The sequence below is a fragment of the Nasonia vitripennis genome, chromosome 3, assembly GCF_009193385.2.
Source record: "Nasonia vitripennis strain AsymCx chromosome 3, Nvit_psr_1.1, whole genome shotgun sequence".
Lineage (NCBI taxonomy): Eukaryota > Metazoa > Arthropoda > Insecta > Hymenoptera > Pteromalidae > Nasonia > Nasonia vitripennis.
The window spans coordinates 18,037,382-18,051,948 of NC_045759.1; the positions used below are offsets into that span (position 1 = coordinate 18,037,382).

The 14,567-nt window shown below is 43.5% G+C and overlaps 2 protein-coding genes across 5 annotated transcripts in view; one reads left to right on the forward strand and one right to left on the reverse strand.

Moving 5' to 3' along the window:
• The window catches only part of LOC100116101 (eukaryotic translation initiation factor 4 gamma 2), a 10,780-nt gene extending 5,663 nt beyond the window's left edge, over window positions 1-5,117 (forward strand). For all 4 annotated transcript variants that reach the window (XM_031927340.2, XM_008206911.3, XM_031927341.2 and 1 more), the window contains 4 exons: window positions 1-1,074; window positions 1,162-2,228; window positions 2,311-2,616; window positions 2,699-5,117. The exon at window positions 1-1,074 is cut by the window's left edge and continues 22 nt beyond it. In XM_031927340.2, coding sequence (XP_031783200.1) covers window positions 18-1,074; window positions 1,162-2,228; window positions 2,311-2,616; window positions 2,699-2,782 — 2,514 coding nt within the window. In that variant the 5' untranslated portion in view covers window positions 1-17 and the 3' untranslated portion in view covers window positions 2,783-5,117. The remainder of the gene's footprint in view (window positions 1,075-1,161; window positions 2,229-2,310; window positions 2,617-2,698) is intronic.
• Window positions 5,118-7,078: 1,961 nt separating this feature from the next.
• On the reverse strand, window positions 7,079-14,362 carry LOC100115147 (V-type proton ATPase 16 kDa proteolipid subunit). Its single transcript, XM_001600187.6, has 3 exons — window positions 13,860-14,362; window positions 11,619-11,808; window positions 7,079-11,530 (listed from the first exon to the last, which is right to left on the reverse strand). The coding sequence occupies exons 1-3, from the start codon at window positions 13,945-13,947 to the stop codon at window positions 11,320-11,322; spliced, it is 489 nt and encodes a 162-aa protein (XP_001600237.1). The 5' UTR covers window positions 13,948-14,362; the 3' UTR covers window positions 7,079-11,319.
• Window positions 14,363-14,567: the final 205 nt, after the last annotated feature.

Below are 14,567 nucleotides of genomic sequence, written 5' to 3' on the forward strand. Positions count from 1 at the left end.
AACCGAAATACAGTTCTATGTACGCACAGCTGTGCAAGCGGCTGTCTGAGGAGGCTGCGAACTATGAGAACTCGCAAAAGCATCAGCAGCAGCAGCAGCACGGCGGCGTTGGACTCCACTCGACAGGCAGAACCGGACTCAATAACCATCTCGAGCCCGGAAAGCGCTGCACCGACAGCACTTTCACGCGTCTGCTGCTCAACAAGTGCCGCTTCGAGTTCGAAAACAGATCCAAGGCCAACGAGGCTTTCGAGCGACAGGATGGTGAGCTTAGCGCGGAGGACGAGGAGCGCCGGCAGACGGCCAAACGCAAGATGCTCGGCAACATTAAATTCATCGGCGAGCTCGGCAAGCTGGAGATCGTCTCGAACTCGATCCTCCACAAGTGCATCCAGCAGCTTCTGGATAAGAGGCGTGGCGGATCCCGGGGGGACCCCGCCGAAGACATCGAGTGCCTCTGCCAGATCATGCGCACCTGCGGCCGCATCCTCGACACGGACAAGGGTGCTCGGCTTATGGAACAGTACTTCAATCGCATGAATAGCCTGGCAAAGAGTCCGGAACTACCACTCCGCATACGCTTCATGCTGCGCGACGTCATCGAGCTCCGTAGGGACCGCTGGGTGCCGCGCAAGGCCACCAGCACAGAGGGCCCCATGCCCATCAACCAGATCCGCAATGACAACGACGAGCACTCGAGGCCCGGTGGACCACTTGGCGGTGGACCCGGAGGACCCGGCGGACCAGGCAGCTACGGCTACGGTCGTAATCGCGGTGGACCCGGCGACGAGCCGGGCGCCCGGGGCATGAGCCGTGACCTCTTCCATCGCATGGACCGCGTCAGCCTCGACAACTTCGGTATCATACCGCTCAGCTCACCCGGCTTTGCCATGAGCTCGCCCTTCAGCCCCAACGGCTTCGGCCCCGGGCCCAACTCCACGCCTGGCTACAATGCCCGACACAACCAGCGCAATCAGCCCGCACCCTTCTACCCCAACCAGAATCGCCACCAGAACAACTTCCAGGCCAAGCACAACCAGCAGCAGCACAACTCGCCTCAAAACTACAATAACAGTGAGTACACTTTTGCATTTAGCCCCCTTATTATTAACTTCCTCTCGTATTCCGTTGACTTACCGTTCATCTTGACATCGTTCGCAGATGGCAACAAGGACGGTAACATGAGGTTCAACAAGAGCAAGATGCTCATCGGACCGCCGGAGGAGCTTTCCCTCAGGCCCTCGGCTAACTCGATGACTTTCAAGCAACCCAACATCAACCCAAGCTTGCCTATGAACAACGGCGGCATAGACCTCTTCCCGGGTCGCATACCCGAGTCGCCGCTTATGCGGCCCAACGCAGCCGCATTGGCTGCTGCGGCCACACTTCGCAAGCCCAGTCCGCCCCTGCTGCCGACCAAGGAGACGCCGGCCATTGTCATCAAGCAAGGTCCTCTGGACAAGCGCGAGAAGGCGCGCGAGCGCAAGGATAAGGGCCCGACCAAAGAGGAGGTCATGAAGAAGGTGAACGCCCTGATGGACGAATTTGTCGGTCACAGTAACATCCCCGATGCTATTACGGCCTTCAAGGATCTCAAGATGCCCGAGCGCATGCTGCGCTGGGCTGTCTATAGCATCTACTCTAACAGCCTCGAGCGTAACGACGCCGAGCGTAATCTGGCTGCTGATCTCATCTGCCAGATGCGCAAGGATTCCGTAATCAACAGCGCGCAGCACCACGACGGCTGGAAGGAGCTTGTCAATTCGATGGCCGAAAAAGAGAGTGCGGTGCCCTGCATCGCCTCGCACATCGCGCAGCTGACGGCGCGTGCCATCGTTGACAATCTCATGCAGCTCTCTGACCTGGCCTCTGTCACCGAAAATGGCCAGCACTACCCTCTCTTCTTGCTCACGCTCCAGCAGCTACACAAGAGCCAGGGTAAAGCCACGCTCACTCAGATCTTCAACGAGAGCAAGCTTAACCTCATTAGCCAGCTGCCTGAGGCCGAAAAAACCAAGGAACGCCTTGGCGAGATTCTCGAGGACAGGGACCTCACCTTCCTCTATCCGCTTCTCAGAATCCAGGGCGACATGTGGCGACAGCTCGAGAGCGATCCAGCACCCAACAGCCTCTACAAGTGGATCAAAGAAAAGCTCGACCCTTCGCACCATTCCGACCCTGGATTCATCAATGCCCTTATCACAGTTCTCCTCAAATATATTACTCAGGTACGTTTATTTCCCCATGGGGACAAACCGTTTTTAACATCGTAACAACGCACGACTAACTTTAACTTTTTCGTTCCAATAGGAAACAACATTCCCACCCGGCACCAGTCCAACGGTCTTGCCTGAGAAAGCCCTGATTGAGAAGGAGCAAGCCTTGCTGGAAAAATACCAGCGGATGCTGCAGACGCTTCTGCCAACCATCGAATCGCAGGTCACTGCCGTACACTCGTTGCAAGTCTTCTGCCTGTCTCTTAACTTCCCCAAGGGAATGCTCCTGCGCTGGTTCATAGCACTTTACGATCTTTCAATTATCGACGAAGATGCCTTTATGCGCTGGAAAGAAGACGTCAACGACGCTTATCCAGGAAAGGGCGATGCCCTGTTCCAGGTAATTATCGTTTCCCTTTTTACTCTTGCTTATTAAACTTAGAGGAATATGCTAACTCAATCTTTGTGTTAATTGTTAATAGGTGAACGCCTGGTTAACGTGGCTGGCGGAGCAACCGTCTGAAGATGAAGATGATGAAGAAGAAGAAAAAGGAGGAGATAACTAGAAGGAAAGGAGGGAGCCCCGGGAGGGAAGCTGTCCTGGAAAAAATATCTATGATTTGCGATAGATTTTCACTATCTCATAATCTAGCTCAGCCGAAGGTTTGGTTTCATCGATTAAGTTGCTTCTATCAAAACATCCAAGCATCCTGAGCTTGTCAGTGCCCTCCAGCAATCAAAAAAAAAAAAAAAAAAATTAAAGAAATACTGTAAACGCGTTATTGATTGACGCAAAGCTAAGCTTTGAAACAGTGAAAAAGACAGAAAAAATAGTAAAAGATTAATGTTGAATTATAGGAGCTATGAGCGGCGCTCGACATGTCTGCGAGCAGGAACTTTTAATCTCTTAGATAATTGAATTCTAAATATTATTATCATTTCTATAATGAGAGAAGAAAAAGAAAAAAAGACATAATGGGCCAGCGAATGACTATCGGTGCAGAGAAAAAACCTCTTAAGATTGAAAAGGTAAAAGATAATGTGAAAAACAGCATAACAGGGGGTTATAATATAAAATAGGGTGAAAAAGTAAAAAATTAGTCTGATGATTTGTATTGTCCGAGTTTTTGTCTAGTATTGTGTACGTGCCACGTTTTATAAGTCTTTTTGTCTGCGGTTAGAGGAGAGCAGCCTGTTATATCTGTGTACCAACTTTTACACTTAAAATGAATTATTACTGCGTATTAACGTTATTAATTAAATGCATTACTTGAGGCATTCACTCGTACGAATGTCCAAACGATGATCTACTATCGACTTTCTGACGAACAAACTTTGACCTTAATCCCAAAGAGTGTTATTTAAAAAGAGGATAGAAGTCGGCTAGCTGGTGGACAAACGCATCTTGAAGCGTCGAATCTGAACTTTTCGAAGCTTCGAGTGTCTTGTCATTGAGGCGGAAACACGAGTGAGATATTTATTACTGGTAAACTGGTAAACAGAAATATCAATCAAAATACCATCTCTGCCTGTACATCTACTCGCTGTACCATTCTGCGCCCAAACGTAAAAAGATAAATAGTTAATATACAGGAATGCAATTAAATAATTAATTATCTGACAACCAGCAGCCAACATCACATCCACGTAAAGAAGAAAACATAACATAGCGAAAACTAGTGACACTTACTAAATCATATACGATAAAAACAAATAAACATGCCTTGGTGTAATTTATTAAAAAAAGAAGCTCCTCCGGTTGTTCCGTTAACGATCAACGGTTTTTCAAGTCCTTTACCTTTTTTCCTTTCTTATTCTTTACGAGTTTCTCTCTGAATTTAGATAAAGCATACACAAATAGTATAATTATATAATTATAATTTAAACAATACAAATAAAAGTGTTTGTTCGAGCGAATCAAGCAAAAAATAGAAAAAAATTTAATTGAAAAAAAAGAAAAGATACGGGCGTTTGCTTCAGTAACCTTCAGCCCGGTTGATTGTTGGACAGAAAAATTTCGCCTGGATATCGGTGCAATAATCGCGCTTTGTCGCCTTTGCGTCGAAGCACGCTCTCTTGTATTTTCCTTAAGTTTAATTGTATCGAAAATTAAATTTCTACATATAGCCATCAATCATCCTTATTGACTAATGTATAAGTGATAAAACAACGTATGAAAAATAAATCATTATTTAGTCAATTGCGTATGTACATAGAAACTTTTGTTATCGCCGGACTGAAGCGTTTAGTAAAATGAAAAAGATTAATAAACTTGCGTTTATTTAGATATCCATCCACTGTAAAAACGAGATGTTGAATGTGAAAAATTGAGGGGAGTTGGATGAGAAAAATATAAGTGAGCGACGTCATGTATCGAAACTACATTATGTTAGACTTATTGCTTCGCAATAATCCATGTAGGACACTTGATTGACCAGTTTCAGGGACGTGCCGCTTTTTACACGAATACATGAAAATACAAAAAAATATATTATAGAGGAAAGAAGGAAACAATCTTCCGTCGACGTCTTCTGTAAAGAGCGATTTTTCTTTACCGCGACTTGTCTCTTTGACAAAAAGTCAATCGAGCGTCCTACGAGTTCGTGTTAATGATATTTGAAAAAAAAAACGAAAGAAAAATACGTCTTTATACCATTTTTCACACGCCGAATATATCCTTATTTGTTATGTCCTATTATCTGCGCGAAAAATATTGTCAAAAGCCGAAAGGGAATAATCTGTTACAAACTGCTAAAAATCGCGGCGCGATGACTAAGAGTCAATGCTTTTGTTGAACTAGAAAAACCTTTTATTTGAAACCACTTGATTTATTACAAATTTGTCAAATTATTATTCAAAACTGTAATATTTATAAATAGAGAATATGTGAACAATACTGAATTATTTGGATCTTTACTAATAAAAAATCTTGCATCACTAATTTTTCACAAGAATCGTCGCGCTTCGATTAGTCATATTATACTCCCTTCGAATACTTCACACACACTGTAGCGACATAATATTCTTATTTATTTGAGCGTAAAAGTATCTGTTTGCACGTGGTATACAGTTTTCTGTAGCGACATTATAGTGTAATATTTAATGGCTATCTGTGGTATATTCATGCGTTTTCTGTCTATCTTGCTTCGTATGTCATACAAACTCATAAGTGTAATACACGCAGGAATACACCAAACGGAAGAAACTTAAAAAATAATAAGCTCCTTTGCATTGTTTATGGTTTTTCTTATGTTTGCAAAAAGAACGTTAATTTATTTTGGCTTTCACTAATATTTTTTACTTGATATATTGACAGTATTTAGACAATGAAGTAATAGGATCGCTAATCCTAGTCTAAAAATGAGTATAAAGTCACCATAAATCTTTTATAATTGTGGTGTAGATATGCAATTAAGTGCGTCTTGATCCGTTGAATACAAAGTGATCGAACGTTCAGATTTTACTTCACTTATTATTTTTATGTTATATATTTTCAAAAGCAAAATTAAAACAATAAAAATTACTACGAATAGTTCGACAGTATTATTTTATAAAAATTTTCGTTTTTTTGAGAATGAATATTATCTAATTGACAATATTGTACTACAAATGCGATATCAGAGTGACACTAAATTGAAAAAAAAGATAAAATGACAAAAAGTATAATATATGAATACAAACTTTTAATTGGTTGGTTATACAAACTCTGAACATTAAAATCAATCGTATATGGCAGGCAACTTTTCAATTATCTCAATAAAACTGTTTCTAGGATAAACCAATGTTATTTTGTTATATTCTTTGTTTCATTTAACAATTTTCTTTTTTCTCAATAGTTGGAGAAACTTTTTTGAAAAATTACAAAAGTTCAATGTTTGTTTTACGACATTTCGCCTGATATATTATTTTAATTAAAATGAAACAACGCATTTTATTATAGCCCATTACAATTTGTGTAGAATTGTAATGCGATAATCATGTAAATCGTTGATTTCAACTTAGCGTTAAGTTAGACATTTTGCATGAAAAAACATCTTTCTTTTATACGTATTAGAAATAAAAAAAAAGTATACGCCTTAATCTTTTACTTTAGTCGGCATTTTCAAAATTTTTATTTGAATAAAGATTCCAAGTATAAATTGAACCGGTGAAAAAATATAAATGAAATCTATGTATCTAAATCTTATGAATTGTACCTACAAGTGCGACATTACATTTTTGCATACATTAATTGAATAAATTCAGTCTTACCGATAGCAATTTTGTTCTTTATTCCCACCACAAATTAAGCCCTAAACTGATAACATTATAATCCACGATCGGGCATAAATTATATAATGTTATGGCTGTCATTGTGCAAGAAGCCTTACATAATTCAGTTTGTTACCATCAATATAAAAATCAATAGCATCGATAAACGGGCCTCGAACTATAAGTACCTGTAAGTATATACGTATCGCAGGTCGAAGTCATTAGTCGTTACTGTACCACATCAGCAAGGCTTAGCAAACGTCAGCGGAAAAAAAACCCGAATTATACGTATAACGAGGGCAACAACGTTGCAGCATTCGAGTGCCGTACACGCCGCGAAAGCGGAGCTTTGGACATGGTTTTTCGGCGTCCCACCTTGAAACTGGGTAATCTCGCAGCGTATTGTTTCCAGCTATATGAATCTGGTTGCGTAATATAATGCTACACGTGAGTAAAGCGCGTGTCCGCTGGTCAGGACAGTTGAAGGACTGCAGCACGGGGCTATACAGCTCCGAGGATTATTGATGCTTTCCTGAAATACTGCTCGTAAGTATAGATAGATATCACGCTGGAGAAGGATGAGATAAAAAAAGGAACGTGTATGAGAGACATCTGTTTGTCCAAATTAAATTTTTATTAAACACGGTTTTCTGTAACATCGAGGACGAATCATATAACATAAATAATTATTGATCAGTATCACGTACTTTCAGCGCTCAACAATGAATCTACTAGTAACACTGGAAGATAGTACTATGGGTGGGGGCAGCGACGGTGGCGGTGGCGGTGGCGGCGTCCTCTTCTCATTCTATACTATATAGATTCTCTTTCGCTCTCGCAGATTCTTATGACGCGCACACATGCTCTCCCTCTCTTTCAGACTCTTGTTCCCCCAGTTCTCTATCTCTACTCTCAATCACACGGACACTAATACATTTTACGGAATAATCATCATCGTCAGCATCATCATCGATATTTAAAAATGCATGCGTGGTTACATAGCTGCACGAGCTTTTGATATATAATACGCGAGATTAATACCTGGCACTAATCTATAGCCCAAAGCCTTTAATAACACAGCGCGCGAAGCATCGACAAAATTTCGTGGTATGTACAACACACACGCGCACACTACAGATATTCACGTGCACAACTGAACATATATATAATATATTTATATGTAATATGTATATTGGGTTTAGTTATATTATAGATATTTATATATAACATATTTATATATCGGAGTTGCACTTTCAGCTTGCATACACATCAAACATGTCCCAGAGATAGATAGACGATCTGGGAATAACGATACAGAGAACCTAACAAACGACAAAATTAACGGGTATACATCACAATATATATATATATATATATATATATATATATATATATATATATATATAATATTCATCTATATTAATCGCAAAGAACAAATCAATAACCGTGTAAAGTATAAGTAAGAGAAAAGAGGGTTTTACAATTTACAATTACGTCGTCTAATGGTATATTATTATTAGCCGCGAGCTGCGCGATCTTCGTTTGAAAAATTTTCACGTGCATTTTTTTCTTCGTATATAATAATAATAACTCGTTTTTGTTAAATCAGGGGCTTTGGATACACATTGTTATCTTATCGAAAAGTGCAATCGTATAGATTCTCTCAAACCACAGATACTCCGGACCGTCCACCGCGAGAAAAAGTTGCCCCTACTCCACCACCGCGCCACCCGGCTCGTTTATAATTTCCCTTTGCAGAATCTTCGCACTTGTTTTTTTTTTTATTTTTCGTCTATAACTTGCTCCTTTCACGCTCTTGCACCTCCGTGTCTCACTCTCATCATCCCTTTCTCTCTCAATTTCTTGCACCAGTGTTGTTAACTCTTTTTCTTTGCGGTTACTCTCCACTACGTTTTCATATTTTATTTTTTTCGAAAACAAAGAAAAAAATTCTAAACGCATTCTAGCCGCTCATCAACCTACCGACACATTCTCAATCCCTCGGCTCTAAACCATTGCTCTTTTGCCATCCCTATGTGTGTATTATACTGGCGGAGAATTTCAACGAGCCTCGGTTTTATCCTCCACTTTATATATTTTATTACTTTTTTTTCGCGTTTTTTTTTATTATTATTCTCGTTTATTATATTTTCGTCCGCTCGTCCGTCAGTCAGTCGTATGGTCTCGGTCTATTGCGTCGTTTTATTCTATTATTATTATTTTTTTAATCTTTTTGACAGTTTCGATAATGACAGCTTCTCTTCACAGCTGCAGGTGCATTTCCGCACGAGCTTTCGGTTGGTCGGTGGTAACTATATTGATTTTTTTTCGTCGATAACGGCGACAAGAAATTACTGTTCCAAGAGACATTTTTATGAGGAAGTAAAAGATAAAAAGCTCCCGCAGAAATGCACCTGCACGTTGAGCTCGATTACTTTTTTTGTGTGTATCTTGTTTTTAAAGATAGGAAATACTGCACGATTGACAAGGACGAGCGCTGAACGTGTGTTTGTAAATTAGCTGAAGATTTCGGCTCGATGTCAAGGGAGGCGCGCGAGGAGCGTGGGTGTGTAAGATCGAAAGAGAAGGAAAATCCTTCGGAGAAGCGGGGGCCGCTCGTCAGCTCCCAGACGGACGGCCCGGCTTCCTTCCGCGTCGTATACATCACACCTCTGCGCGGTGACAACCCTCCGTCGCTCGTCCTTCGCTATATTTTTTTTCTTTTTTGTTGAAACATCTTCATTGTTGAAACTCAACGTACTTATTATGGAATGTACAAATTTTTCATCAAAGATTCTCCCATTAAAATCCTCTTTCCGTAAAGCCCGCAGCCTTTTTTGTGTTTACGTATCGCACTCGCGTCTATTCCGCATCGATCCGGTTTTAACTCATTAATCGCTCTTCCCGAAACACGTCCAACCAGCTAGATAACTTGGCCGTTGACTACCTATTCACTGTGTGCACTTGTTCATCAGCATCATCTTGGTGTGTATTGTAGGTGTTGTGTGCATGGAGTATATGCGTGCAGTGTTCTGCTCTTGTTCCACTTCTTCCAAGATTATTAACGGAAGGCTCGAGCGCTAGATGGCCACTGCTTCGACCCTGAACTGTGATACGTTTTTATTATAATACTCTGCTCACTAAAGCCGCGCAGGTGCACAAAGCCTCTCTCTCTCCAAATTGACTATAATACTATCGCGTGTTTTCTCTCTCTCTCTCTCTCTCAATCTCTCCCACTCTTTTCGTAGGTGTAGCTGTGCAAGTGTCGTATCTTGACGCACTCCCTCACCAAATGCTATCTTTGCTGCTATCTTCATTTTCCGATCTGTTGATTGGCTTAGTTTCTTGGCCGCTCTTCCCGCTGTCTCTCTCTATCTCGCGTTCTCTCACATTCTCTCTACATCAGGCTAGCTTCGACTTACATTTGTTATATTTTTTTTTTATAAACAGTATTGTATCATCGTCGCCGCATCGCTTGCATTTTATGTATGTATACATATATTTATATATATTTATATAATTGTGCTAAGTGTTCATTTTCCATCTTCGCCGTCTTATGTTCGTTAATTATTTGTTTTTTCTTCTTTTACTTGTAACTCTTTATACACTCAGTAGAGCCAATAAATTCAATTGATAATTCCAAGACAAACTAGACTAAAATGATTACTATACAATGATGAAAGAGAAAGGTTTCGGCATGGGACATGGGCTGGTAGTAAACCACTTGTTAAAATTTTCCTCCTGTCGCCTGTTTTCTTTTTCAACACCGACGTGTCTCTTACGGCCTCCCTGCGCTTCAACATTCAACTTCTATTTGCATCTTTTCCGGGCTAACTCACTCTCTTGTTGTGTGTGAACAAGCGTTTATTTTTGTTGATTTATTTGTCATCCGCGCACACCACCAAAGCTCGTTATGCGAGTGAGTGTTTTATATTATATGATTTACTTGTTTCTTTCGTACTTGCAGCTGAATAGCATGTTGTTTCTCGAAACGTTAAATGCTTGAAATCTAAATAGTTTAATGATCTGAATTATATTACTTTAACGCATATAATTTACGAAAAGATGCAGAGAGATGATCGACGATGACTTGCTTCACAAAGCTCGTAGTAAAATTACGCGCTTGCATTTTGCTTCTGAATTTAATTGTTGTTGATATTTTCTTTTAAGTAAAATGTGTATCTTTATATTAATGAGTGTGTCGAAACGCTCGTAGTTTTTGTTTCTGCTCTGATAGTTTCGGGAGCGAAGTTCCGCCGGTTGCAGGCGACAAGCCTTGCGATCCTGCCACTATGGCTGACGCTCTTATTCAAGTTTTTTTTCTTAATGTTATTAATTAGTGTCAGGGTTGTGCCAATCCGGTCTAGCCGGAGTCACGTTAGAAATCAAAATCATGATTTTTTTTCATCAATTAATATTATTTCTCATTAACTTGTCTCCTTCACAGAGCAGCAGAAGAGATACTGCAATTCTTGCGGAAATGATTTACTCGGTATAATCGCGTTTTAGGCATGCTTTCGGTTTGTTTTCGTTTAAGGAACAAGATAAAAAAAGGAAAAGTAATGCAGTAATTATAATAGTAATAATAATAATGTAATAATAATAATTAATAATATTAATTAATAAAATTTAAAAGACTCGAAAGCGAAATAATCGCTTTATTTTCCTCTTTCTCTCTCTCTCTCTTTCTCTCTTTCTCTCTATATGTATGTATATGTATAATTGTACAATCGTTGGCGCATTTCAACTAAGCAATGTAGGCTCAACAAACAATCGGAGATAATAAGCGTAGGAATCGCGAGAGAAAATCATGACTTTGATTTTCCTTTGTAGAGCGTCGCGATCGAGTTGTTCAATTTTGCTTAGTGTACAGGTAGATGGCGACGATGAGACCGTAGAGACCCAATACCTCGGCGAAGATGAGAATCAGGATCATACCAACGAACAGACGTGGCTGCTGAGCTGTACCCCTGACACCGGCGTCACCAACGATTCCGATGGCGAAACCAGCTGCAAGACCGGAGAACCCGACAGCTAAACCAGCACCCAGGTGGATGAATCCCCTGAAGCGAAAAGAGAACGTTTGCATTAGCAGTGATCCTTTGAGTTTATTCAGCGATATCATAATGCACATTGTATGACGGTACTTACTTGTAAAGGGAGTATTTCATGGGTTCTTCAAGAGATCCAGCGATAAGTACGGCCACGACTAGACCGTAAATGGCAATGATACCCGCCATAACAACAGGAATGATGGATTTCATGATGAGCTCAGGCCTCATTACAGACATAGCTGCAATTCCGGTACCTGACTTGGCAGTACCATACGCCGCCCCCAGGGCTGTCGATGTGCATGAAAAATAAATTCATTTGGTTAGTTTTTGGTCATTACTATTACAGGCTATACGCCCCTTTTCTCTCTCTCTCTCTCTCTCTCTCTCTCTCTCTCTCTCTCTCTCTCTCTCTGCTCCGAAAGTTAAATTTCGAACATCAGCCAAAGCAACGTTTCGCAAATAGTCTCGTCTTTCTAACGGCAGCAACAATAATAGACGCAACATCGCGAGTCTGGTTAAGAAAGTCGAAGAGAGCCACGGAGTAAATAAATAAACCAAGTAGCGCTGCTCTCTCGAGTCGCTCGCTCCTACGCCCCACAGCCAGTCACATGACTCTCACGTTGCGCTCTCGAGTCACATGACAATCGCATGTAAGTCCCTAAGCCAGCCGCAGCAGCGCGCGAGGGAGGCGTGGTTCACAATCGCATCGTGACTTCCGTAATACATTACATTGTGATACATTGAAGAGCACCTCTCTCTCTCTCTCTCTCTCTCTCTCTCGCGCGCGCGCGCGCGCGATTCATTCAATCGCAGCCGAGCTCTCTCGATTACCAGCGTCGTCGTCACGAGTCATACAGCGACATCGAAACTTCCAGTCTGATTGAGCCGACTTTCCCTTTTCGTTGAGAAACAACAAAAACAATAATGACAAGAGAGAGAGAGTCGCAGATAACGCGAAAGGATCGATCGAGTCAATGCGCGACCTCCGGGGAATTTCGCTTTTGGCTGTGACTAAAAGCTCTGGGTAAAGAGAGCAAAAAGAGAAGCAGCAACGCAGCGGAGCTGGCCCATTTGGCCACCGATCAAAATCTCGAGTCGTCGCGCGTCGACCGAGCTCTCTCCGCTTCCCTTGCAGCAGCAGCCGAAATGTCTATCTCTCGCGTGTATTCGTTATTGTACAATGTACAGAGCAAAAAATTATCGCCGAGGAAAAATTCGGAGCTCGCAGGACGAGTTGCAGGTGGTGTCGCTCGTTTTTTCCCATAGCTTTTCCCAGTCGATCAGTCGGCGCGGTCGCCGAAAAGGGATTCGTATTGATTTTCCCCGAAAGGTACAGAGCACGTCGAAAGTGAGAACGTTGGTGCGACAGAGACAGAGAGAGAGAGAGAGAGAGAGAGAGAGAGAGAGAGATGCGGAGGTGGGAAAATGCACGAGGCGCGCGCCGCCCTCCTTCGCGGTGCGCGACTACGCGGCCAAGACGACGTCGATCGAAACTGCTCTCTTTCTCCCCCTCTAGCCCCTGTGTACACGTATGTACCTATACACACTGTGAGCCACCCCCTGTATGTGCGATGCCACTGCTTTGGAGCAAGAAAAAAGGAGAGGAAAAACCTGTGACGGCCCATTTTTCTCTCTCGGACTTTTCGCCTCGACAGCTTTCAAGGTCGGACGCGTCACTCGACCTACGATTTTCCATGATCCCAGAGGGATAATCATGGGGCATTATCGTCATCGAGAACGAAGGACGGTATTTTGGCAGAGCGATCGAATACTATTTCTACACGTCAAAGTTGCAGAGTCGTAGCTAGAGGTTCGAGAATACGTCTCTCTCGGAGCAGCAGCAGCAGCGCGCTTGCGGTGCTCGATTGATCGCGATTCGCCGTCTCGCTCTGACTCGTGTGCTCCGCGACTCGCCAGATGGGAAAATGGCGTGTGCCGAGAGAGCTACCAAGGAGGCGCACAGTAGTCGCATAGATATGACGACGACGACGAGGACGAGACACACACGCAGACGGAGAGCGCGCTGCTTTTTGTATACTATTTAGCTATATCGTTGTCGAGAACCCCGAAAATCCGGTTAATTCCGGAAAATGCCAACGCCGCGCGCCCGTCCGCGTATCGGTCGCGGGTACAGGTAGATGCATTCGTAGGAACCGAGTCACGAGGCTGCTCCGCTGCTGCTGGTTAGCAGAAAAGATGTCCGGTCGACGCCCAGCTCGAGCGCGGCGCGCGCGCCTATCACGAGACCCCACGGGACAGCCGTGCGTCCGTATCTCTCTATCGGCTTGCTCCGGCCGCAGGGGCATTGATTTTTTTACGCGTGGCTGCGTATACTCACCGGAGAAGATGATGGCCGATGCGGCACCCATGACGCCGAAGAACGGTCCGTAGATCGTGTTGCCCTCAGGCCAATGACCGTCGCTCATCTTGCTGTTTTTGCTTTACTGTCGCGCGAAAGGTTGATTTGAGTGCCGAGAGCGATGATCTCTCGAACCGTAGAACTGTCTTGTCTGTCTGGATTCCTCCTGGATTCGCGACTGCTATGCTGTACAAGCCGCCGCTCTTTTTCCGTTCAGGATCCACTTGGTTCGTCTCTCTCTCCCTCAGCACTTACGCGCGCGCTCTCTCTCTCTCGTTCAGACTCGCTGACGCTCGATCCACGCACTCGACTCTCTGCTCACCCCGACTAACACTAGTATTATGGGCCAAGCACTGTCAAATATGGCCTACCGAGGCTGCGCGCGGTCATGTGACGAGCCGAGCTGCCGAGCCGGAAGCGCGAGCACGAGCGACCTCTGCGGCTCCCATTGGCCACTGCTGCTGCTCGCCTCGACTCGCGGCCAATCAGAGGAGAAAATCGACGAGCCGGCTGACGTCAACGGCCAGTGGCTCCGCAGGAGGGGACGACCTCCGCGAACCGGAGCAGAAGATGCCCCGACGCGAGCGCCGTCGCCGCCGAGCGCGTGACTCGCTTTTCCAGAGACCGACGTTCCTCTGCCGACTCCTGCGGCTGGGACTTTGAGCCCTCGACGAGTCCTGGGACGCT

Coding starts and splice junctions, on each gene's coding strand:
- LOC100115147 (XM_001600187.6), bottom strand. CDS start 13,947: ATGAGCGACGGTCATTGGCCTGAGGGCAACACGATCTACGGACCGTTC. Junction 11,809..13,859: donor ATCGGCCATCATCTTCTCCG/GTGAGTATACGC, acceptor GCACATCGACAG/CCCTGGGGGCGGCGTATGGT. Junction 11,531..11,618: donor ATGAAATACTCCCTTTACAA/GTAAGTACCGTC, acceptor TTTTCGCTTCAG/GGGATTCATCCACCTGGGTG.